At 36.1% G+C, this 10,510-nt stretch overlaps 1 protein-coding gene across 1 annotated transcript; it reads right to left on the bottom strand.

Annotated features, from left to right (window-relative positions):
* Window positions 1-3,153: 3,153 nt before the first annotated feature.
* Window positions 3,154-10,301, bottom strand: LOC121325450 (rho GTPase-activating protein 19-like). The gene is made up of 11 exons (XM_041267931.1): window positions 10,218-10,301; window positions 8,844-9,109; window positions 8,234-8,314; window positions 7,646-7,855; window positions 7,033-7,259; window positions 6,391-6,477; window positions 6,147-6,212; window positions 5,746-5,931; window positions 5,207-5,305; window positions 4,935-5,057; window positions 3,154-4,347 (listed from the first exon to the last, which is right to left on the bottom strand). Exons 1-11 carry the CDS (start codon window positions 10,259-10,261, stop codon window positions 4,291-4,293), a joined length of 1,446 nt encoding a protein of 481 aa, XP_041123865.1. The 5' UTR covers window positions 10,262-10,301; the 3' UTR covers window positions 3,154-4,290.
* Window positions 10,302-10,510: the final 209 nt, after the last annotated feature.

Here is a 10,510-nt window from a genome sequence, read left to right as displayed (position 1 = left end):
TTTTTTTTGTAATTTAGAAATTCAATTAAAAAACTCTATACCAATATTAGGTGACTAAATCACACCCTACCCCTGGCACATTACTTTTCCTTGTAAATATATTCTATGTTCAAATATTTATTATTCCAAATCACACATACATAAGTTTGTGGATTTCGTTAGATTTACCTGGTGATTAAAATTCAGCCTCAATCAATAGAAAATGTCCTTGCTCACTTCAGAATGACAAATACAGAATGTATAAATGTACCACAGAAATATTGACAGAATGTTTAAATTAAGCTATACCTTTGACCGAACACAAATATTTTGATTCGTTATTCCAGAATGTCAGCTCTGATGTTTGCACATTCTGTCCCCATTTTTTCCCTAATGCCACATTGTTTATAAAACCACCCTGTAGATCTAGTAGGTTTTTGGTGGTTTATTTTAGACAGGTAGTATTAAGTCTCTTGATGTAAACCAAAGCAAACAAAAATTGTATATTTTAATGTTTACAGTTTAAAATACAGTACATTCAATACATATTAATTGGGCTTTTTTATTTTTACTGCAATGGGTCAAATATTATTCAGAGAAGGATAATTCCAACTGTTTTATCATAGCAGGTAGGAATATATTTCTTTCCATTTTTTTTTTTTTTAAACCACAAGCACATAGAAAATTAATTGCAGGGTAAGATAAACTGCCAGAGCTAAACTTTAACTGCCAAGTCACAAACCAGAATGAATTGAGAGGATGTCTATTCAGGGAAAAATGATCATTCATAAACAGTACATTGTTTAAGAAGAAATTAAATAAATAAATCAAATCAGACACAGGCTAAGGTAAAACCTATTTAATCCAACAACTGAAACCAAGATAAAAAGCAAACCAAAACATCTTATATATTACATAAAAATATGAAGACAAAAACATTTTAAACTTGTTAATACAAAAAACACACAATTATGCTTTTCCAGAAATACAACTAAATAAAACAAACATAGGAGTACTGGCAAACCTCGCCATGAACTCTTACCCAGCTAGTAAAATAATAAAACACAGACCATACTTCTTTTTCTCCTGGTGAGTCAGGAACTCGCAGTTTACCCCTGAAATGCAGAGCCAGTTAATTATGATCAAGGGCTATATACAATACAAATGCAGTGCTGTAGGTTTGAAGTGCGTGGGTATTTATTATAGTCGTTCTAGTCTTAGGCTTCCGCAAGCAACAGAGATATGCAAAACTAATCTCAGTCCTTACACCCTAGGGTAATGATACATTGGATAGATGGTTTACTCTCTGAAATTTCACTAATTCCCACCCCTAAGTAATAGGGAACCTTACATCATTTAGTTTGGCTATATTATAGAAGGTATTGTCTAACTGCAATCTGTCAAACCCAAACACGGCTACATCTGAAACCTTTAGTCTCTGTATTAGGAAGGTGGATGTATTCAGCAGCTGGTACCTAACCAGGATGGATCTGTTCTCCCATTCAATAACATTAGGAGTTGGATTCGACATCCAACACACCTCTAATCCACTAGGACAGAAATTGAGGGATGCATTTCACTTCACCCCCCTCTCCCAGTGCTGGATTTAACAACCACCATCAAAAAAAAAGCTGCTATTTGAGAAACAGGTTTTATAATCATCATTTAATTAAAAAAATTACATTTTGATTATAGCTAATAGAAATAATAGATAAAAACAGTACCTGGACTTTTCACAGTCAAATAAAATCAACTAATGTCCTTTCAACCAGGAGCAGCCAAGAAGCATAGGTCCATGTGTTTTTATCATAATAAAAATAAAAAATAAAAAAATCACCTTTTTCAGGTCCCCATAGTGGTTACAACGTAACAGACTTAAATGCAAACAGAAGTTAGAGGATCCCGTGACTGTAATAACATTTTGATTTGATCGAGTTAATATCTAATGGTCATGTAGCCATCACAATATCCTGACCTACCAATTTTAAATCTCTATTAGTTTGTGGTGCTTTGGGATTGGGCTAATTAGTTCCTTGCTAAATAACCTGGTATCCATGGACATAAGGTCTGCTATTCAAATTATTGCAAATTAGTTCAATTAACAACTCATGTGTGCAGTTATGCCCCAAAATGTACCCTACATTTCCTCTCAATAAAGACTTTTAAAATAATCAGGCAATTGTTTATTCAGGGATACCAAGATTTTCAGTAAATAACTGTCCAAGTAGGGTCAAATGTGCAAAGAAAAGCGGTACCCACACCAGTTTAAAAAAACTACTAAAACTAGAATTGGTAGGCCACAGAACAAAACCGTATTAAATAAAATTGTTGCTCTGGCAGGTTCTTTTGTCCTGGATACAAGATGGGTGACTTACCATAAAACAAAGTAAACACACAATAGAATTTAAAGCCATGTTAAAGATGTTGTTGCTTCCTAACGCATTAAACAGTTGAGGGTTTCCATAACTAATATTTTTATCATGTAATAACTGTGGACATTAATCAGATTTTTTTTTTTTTTTTTTAAACTTCAGTCTCAGCAACAAAACACACATCTGATACAGTCCAAATGGAAGTCAAAGGATTCCAATCAGCAAAGGCACTTAATGTAAAAAAATACAAAAATATATTAAAAAAAAACAACAAACACACAAGTTAAATTCATGTTAAGAAAACATACTTAAAAAGCAATGCAGATTTTAAACTGGTCTCAACTAAAATTACCCCCAATTCCTTTCTTGTTTTACATACCACAGCTGTATTAACCTCTCAAACATTTAAAAAATCAATAATTACATTACCTGCTCTGTCTCGATTTTTTTATATGGAGGCTGTTTTTTTATATTCAGTAAATAGGCAGTAGGTATGCTGGTTCTGGGGCTTAATATCACTTAAGTAGTAGCAGACAGCATTAATGGTCCCACCACTAAAAAGCATGTAAAAAATATTCCAGGGACCAATGAAATGACATCTCTAAAAAAGACTTCCTACTATGCCACCTGGTGTTTTATCCCAGGGATATTATCCAGGCTACACATAACATTACATCTAGGTCAAATTACAGCTAAAATAAATGATCCTGATTGACTTTATGTCTCTTTTCTATAGTCATTACCCCCCCCCCCCCCCCCCCCCCCCCCCCCCCCCCCCCCAGACATGTATGTCTTAAAATAACAAGAGCATGTTGAGTAATAATAGCTGCCGCTTGTTTATTATAATCTAAAATTCACCTGCAATAAAAAAACAGCCCCTTCCTTACAGTATTCAGTACCCCAATCAATGTCATTATATCACTTTCCAAAACCAACATCCTTCTCCAGACTTTCAGACTAAAATAAAAAGAGATGCATGCTTTTTAAAAGTCTACCTACTCTATAACAACGCAGTAATATGTGCTAAAACCACAGGATTTTTTTTAATTTAAGACTATCAATTATATTAGACAGTAGAGTAACTGTTGGATTCGCAACTGAACTGAATCATTCTATATCTTAGTTTACTTATGGTTTCAGTTCCCTCAAATACCCAACTTGTTACAGAGCACTCCAGCAGGGTTTTGAATTCATCTTTTTGGTTAAGGGTTGTGAAGATATGGGGTGCATTAATGAACTCCCTCCAACACTCAACTTTTAAGACTTGTATTGATGTTTCATCTTTTTCCATTTATTGTGGGCAGACCCCCGGAGTAAGGTAGTATTTTCATGTGGTGCCAAATGTATTCTACTACTGGCAAACAGACAAAACCACATCCTTCACAGCAAGCCAGTACTTTAGTAAACCCACCTCTTGAGGTGGAGCAGTCAGATTGTGCTCTAAGCACTTCCAGAGTTGTGGGCCTATATCAATCAAGTTAACCAGGCATGATTATAATACTTTGGCAAAAAACAAATTATGTAATAAAGTGTTGGCAAATAGATCAGTATCAGCTTAACTGGTGAAGTACTGGTACAGAAGGAACTAAACTGATTTTATATGGGCCGAACTATAAAGCAGTGGCTTTGATAACTACAGGTAGGTGCAGCAGTCAGTAATGGCACCTGTGCCTTTAAAAGCTAGTAAGGTTACCTTACAGGCAATAGAATACAAACTTATATATCTACTAATACAAATTAAAAGTTCACGTTCCATCCCCCTGCTGTGTGCAATATGGCATTACAAAGTTAAATATATTAACATATATACAGTACAATGAAATGTCTATATGGCTCAATAATGCAGTCCATGCAAAAATAAGGTAAGTTCATGTTAGAGGTAATGTGTAAAGAATATCTCACAATCAAAGCTGAACTAAAGACCAATTTTACTGAACTCCTAAACAGAAGACTCGTCCATTGGGGAAAAGCAGACACCTGTAAGACTGCAGGATTCCTAAAAGAAGAAGAAAACAAACAACAAGTTCAAACATGTGATTTAGGTATACAAAACATGAGTGATCGTCCACATGGCACAGTTTACCATGAGTGCCCTTCTAAGGGCTGAGTCTCAGAGGATTAGGAAGATAATACCCAGATCAAAAAAAAAAAAAAAAAAAAAAAACCTTCACGTCCTAGTATAATTAGAATGATAATTGTATGTCTTTGCTTGCTCTTTATTAATATGGCACTTCTTAAATGTGCATTAGGTGCAACAGCTAAACACACTTTTGTACTTTCAAAAACTAATATTCCTACAGCTTGATGGCACTGTTGTATTCATAATTCTATTATATAAGCAATTCTGCATGGGAAACGACTAGGAATAGCGCTTGCATCAAAATTAAACAATAAACATTCTATAATGTTAGATGGGATTTTTCAACATACTTTTTTGTTTTATTTATACAATTCATATTAAGAACATGTAATTATGCTTCTGGTTATGGACATTAAATTCCATTTGTACCAGCTCAGATACCCTTCTATAAAGTTAAGTTTTAATACATACAAGTCACACTAGATGTATGCATTAGGACTTACCACATTGAGAGTGATGTTTTCTTTACACGCTTTGTCTATCTGTCCTGAGCTACAAATAGTTGCTTCTGGGGTCACAGTTTTGTTTTTCTTTTCCATTACAAATTGGTTCCCCAATACTTTACGCTGTTTAAAAAAATAAATACAGAATTATAAAAAATATAATTAAGACCATGTTAAAAAAAAAACTACTTCCTGTAAAATACTGTTACATATAAATAAAAAATAAAAAGATCCTTGCACAACAAAGCAACAAAAAACCCAAGTAGCACCACCTTTATTAGTCCTCCAAATGAGCGAGATCTGGCGTGCTTCTTCCTGGGAGGTGTCTGCGTGTCAAACACTGGAGTACTGGGGGTCGTCTGCTTATTAAACTGTGAAAAGTTAAAATCAAGAGAAAGTCTATTTATTTATTAAAAACAGCTCGAGCACATACAACAGATGCTGCCATGTAGAGTACAGGGTGATTAGAAAGTGAGTTTACCACATCAATGATATGGTGCGTTGATGTGGTAAACTTACTTTCTAATCACCCTGTACATTGCAGCCCATAGCAGCATGTGCAAAGCTGTTCCCAAATTGTTTCTGTAATTCGGCAGACAACCATTTAAGAAATATGTCTGCAGCTTTAAGTCTACCTGTCTGTTGAATTCCAATATTCCAAACGCTAAATGTTAACACATATGTAGCATTTAAAGTATAGTATTAGACAGGATCGGGGCATATATTGGTATGGCAATTCATCTTTGTTTGCAATGGGCTTTGTCTAAAAGGGTGAAGGATGAAAAGACCTTCCCATCGCCTGTATTTGTACCTGTCTAACTATTTTTTTCTTCTTAGCGGATTCTGGCATGTTGTGGACATGGCGGAAGAGCTCCTTCAGCGCCTCTTCTGTGTGACAGCGACTGTCGTCTGGTTGGGAGCAGGGTGGATTGATGCAGTTCCGCTTAGAGGGGAGCAGGCCTTTGGAGACTTGAGATGGCAAGAGGTCCAAGTCATCCTAGAAAAGGCAGAAATAAATAAAACACATTCTTAAAATAGACAACAAAAAAAACACCACCAGGTAAAAATCACCAAATAGCGATACATTCTGTATGCTTTTTTGTTTTTACTTTACAAGACAGCGTATCTAGAATAATTTAATTGTAATATGGTAGTTATCGTAACACATACATTGAGGCTGTGAGAAACTGGAATCAAGGCAGATACCCTTACCTTGGACTGAACAATTTTGGATCCTGAAAATTGTATCCTGGCATGCTCTCGAATGTAAACAGGTGCCTACAAAAAAGGAACAATTTGTTATTAATTATTTTCTATATAAATCAAGGTTTAATACATTACCTTTCAATAATACCTGAAAAATATGTTTGCAAGCCTTAAGTTGAAAGAGAGTAGGTTTGACTTGCTTACGATTTTTTATTAGATTTATTTGGTAATAAGAAAAAAATGTTCTAACCCGGAATATTTTCTGAGAGTGCTTGATCATGAATGCCATGCCATAGTTCAGTTTCATCATGTTCTCTTGGAGGTCATATGCCGTCAGCTGATACAACACAAAAAAGAAACAATTCAGTTATGTCAGAGATCAGGTTTCAGATGTCATTCATACAGTGCTGCCTTTCTATATTACTCACTAATGCCCTGCACCAGATAAACATTAAATAGAGACACTATGACAGTGAACTAAAAGGGAGAGATGCAGAAATCGCAGCATATTTCATACAGAAATCATGCATGGCAAGTATTTTGCATTCCCCATTGCTCCTGTATATTAATAATAACTTTGTTTTGTGGTTTGTTCTACACATATATTTCATTTCAAGTCATAACAGTACCTGCTTCAAGATGAACATGGGGAAACTATTTTGGAATTTATTTAAACCTGTAAAGGTTCACTTGCTTGTGAAAATAAGCATCCAGTGTCCACGTTTTTAAAAACAATTGCCTGTATTGGCAAGTGGCTCAAATTAAGAATTACAATCAGAAAAAAGAACATTTCTTGTGTAGTTGTTTATTTTTCCATTTTAAATGTTTTTATATGAAAAATGTAAACTCACCACTATTGCTTATACTAAAGACAAATCTAAATGCAACCTACATTTTTTGGCCACATGATCTGAGGGGCGAACATGAGGGCCAGGTTAGAGGCAGACATCTTGTTTTCCTTCTGCTGCCTGGCAGTCTGGTAGAGAAGATCCAACAGGAGCTTCAGGAGGCTGCGATTGGCAGGTGGGAGAAGCATGAACAGCAGCTGCAGAGCCTCAATCTGACGCGCTTTGTCTGGAACTGTGGTCTTATTCCCCTTCTCATCAAACAGGGTCATGTCTAAAAACAAATTATAAATTGTATCTAACAGTGTAACCACTTACAGAAACCCCTGTGGCATTTATTTGAAACACATTACTTTACTCTTGCAGTACACCATGTTGTATGTATTGGAACGATATTTCATATTGTTCTGCTTGTTTTGACATATCCTGGGGAATAAGCTGAAACATGTCTCAACTTTCAATGTCAAAAACAGAATTTGTCTTAATGTCAAAGTGTATCCAAATAATCATCCCTCCTTTTTCTGATAGTGGGTTTCAAAATATATACACCACACTTGATAATCAACAGTTGATTCTGATTCTGCAGTGCAACACTGGTGTGTTGAGTTGCAGGACTGTGAAGGAATGCACTGTGTAATGTCTTTTTGATTCTTACTCTACCTGCTATTTTAAGATGAGCATGGTAATGCTTATGAGTCAGCAGTGTTTCAGGCAGCTCCCCGAGAAACGTTTTGAGCAAGGAGGCCACGTCATTAGGATGATATTCCCCAGAATCCAGGTCTATATCAATGCCGTTGTTCAGACACTCCTTCAGAGCTTGCTGCCTGATGCTGTTCCCAGGGACTCGGAACAGCCCTTCCACATGTAGGTCTGAAACATTTCATCCATAAATATAAACCATTTGGTACAAATTTCCTCCCTGGGTTAAATTGAAATTTATCACGTTAAGTCCCTGCAATTTGTAACACAATTAAAAAGTCTCATGCTTTGAGTCAGCTCAAAAAGAAGTGCATTACTCTAAAAGGCAAGTGATTTAATATCGTATTTTGTAAGACTGGAAAAAAAAACAATTGCAAAAGGAACAAGGCTAAGCAAAACATACATAAGCAAATTATGTTGCAAAAATAGCTTTGACAAAACAGCCTAGAACTCCTGAAAAGAACCGATGTGATATTGGAACAATATGCATTCCACTGACAGTACAGCACAGATCTGAAAGTTTGTATGTATAAAGAAATAAAAACTCACTTTTGTGCAAATACTCAATTAGCTGATAAATTTGTGCAATCCCTTCCTCAGTCAAAGGGGCTCCAAATACAACACCTTTATCTAGAAGAAGAAACATACTTTTCATTTAACATGGACTAGAGTTACTGCTTTAAGCTTTTTTTTTTTTTTTTTTTCTAAAACTTGCATACATTCTCAAAATATTATGGTGCTACAAAAATTACTCTTATCAGATATTAGCACAGTATTAATAAATAAAATATATACAAGTGCCAATGTGCAACTTATAGTACTGGTGGAGCACCATAGCATTTTGATCCATTCCTGGTTTTATCGAGTTTAAAGACACATGCGCTTGTTACCTATACACTGTGGCTGATCAAGCTTCTATTAAAACCTGAAATGGATGAAACTGCCATGCAATAGGTGTCTCGTTTCCATCCCTGGAACATGGGTGAAGCAGTGTCACAACCTGTCACCACACACACACATTCCGATTGAAGTCCAAAGCCTAAACAAGGATGTCACTGACTTTGCTGTTTTCAGATTTGTAAATAATGACAGCCCTGTAAATGCAGTCATTTCATCATCTGAGGTATACTGATTGTAATCGACTCTTGTCTGCACTGACCTTTGCGTTTGAGAAAGTTTAAAGAGCGAAGAAACCCTGCTGCCACCCCAGCCCCACTGTGCAGTTTGGGATCCATCTCCCCCAGGAGCTGAGCAAATTCAGTCCCTGGAAGGTCAATCAGCCGTGTGATGTTACTGAGAACCAATTCCATGAAAGCATCAGGTTTCTCGTGCCGCAGCTTCTCCACAAAGAAATCAGGATTGAAGATGATGGGCTGGCTCCGTGGACAGGTCTCATGGCTGATGACAACATTACAAAATGTATCCCTATAAAAAATTCAGTGCTTACAGTTTAGTTTGGTGTACTTCTTAAAACAAGTATCCTGCTGAAAAACATCACAAATACTCTACAATTGCTCTAAAACTGCTTTTTGTTTTGATTCAAGTCTTGTTGGGTTTATTTATTTCCTCCTTCCCTGAGGCATGTTTTCTCCAGCTAGCCAATTTCAAATAGAAGAGGATAAACATGCTATACAGCCTTCTCTGTTAAAACTGCTGAAACATTTACAGGGACAGCAAGAAAAAAAACAACGACCACATTGTGTCTCTACTGTCAGCTACATTCTCAAGAGATTCCTGAGCTTTTTCCTGATGTGATAAAATATCTGGGGAACCATCCTATACACTTCAAAAATTGAAGCTTTAAATAATAATAATAATAATAAATAATAATATCCTTGCAGTTAGCTTTAAATAACAACATTTTTGTCTTTGCAGTTGACATTTTATAACTAGTCAAAACAGATGATATTTTGGTATGATATATAAATGTCTACAGCAACGGCCTCGCATAGCTGCATCTACCTGCCCCATACAAACAACATCCTTACCTTTACAAACTGAAAATAAAAACCAATACATTTACTAAAATATTGACTTCCATAACACTGCATAAATGAACAAGGTTCGAGATATGCAATCAAGCATATCACTAAACTGAATGGCGAGTTAACCAAATGCATTGCAACTTTTGACATCAGCTCAAATAAATGTGTACAACAAGGAAACACACGTAACATACACAATGATATCTGTACTGTAAATCAGGAACTACGTTACGCTGACTGAGATGATCTTTCCCGCTAGTTTCAATGCATGACACACAAATACAGTACTGTGTGTATTATTACAGTTACAGGTGATTCGGTGTATTTATTCAACCATTTCAACACGTAGAAACCCTGTATTGTACGAGTACAGCCTGTAGACTAGTGGACACAGTGACAAGGCCCGGTTGACTGAAATACATTCAGTGTATTATTTGTAACTAGACCATATATTTTCCCATTAGTCTTCAAGTCCACATATATTATTGTACAAGTATGCAGCTCGGTTATTTTTCATTTCCAATCTAGTCCCGTGATTCTTTAGTTACCTGCGACTCTGTTTGTTTCTGTCTGCTTCCTTCTCAGCCGCCATCTTCTGTTTGAATCCTCCGCCACTCTCCGCCTCGCGCTGACTAGTATGCTCATGATTGGCCAGTGCTGAGAAGTGGGTGGGGAGGGATATACGTTTCCCACCCTCTGGCGCTGATTGGTTAGTTTGAAAATAAAAATAAAAAAAAAACCTCTCCGCTCAGTCTATGGCGCTTAATCACCACAGGGTGGCAGCATTGGTAGAGAACTACAGCACAACAAACTCTAAAGCCTTTTTTTTGACAGATTCGTC

This window comes from Polyodon spathula, chromosome 13 (assembly GCF_017654505.1).
Source record: "Polyodon spathula isolate WHYD16114869_AA chromosome 13, ASM1765450v1, whole genome shotgun sequence".
NCBI classification, from domain to species: domain Eukaryota; kingdom Metazoa; phylum Chordata; class Actinopteri; order Acipenseriformes; family Polyodontidae; genus Polyodon; species Polyodon spathula.
The sequence above is the reverse complement of the archived record's forward strand: the minus strand, read 5'-3'. Positions and strand labels throughout refer to the sequence as shown.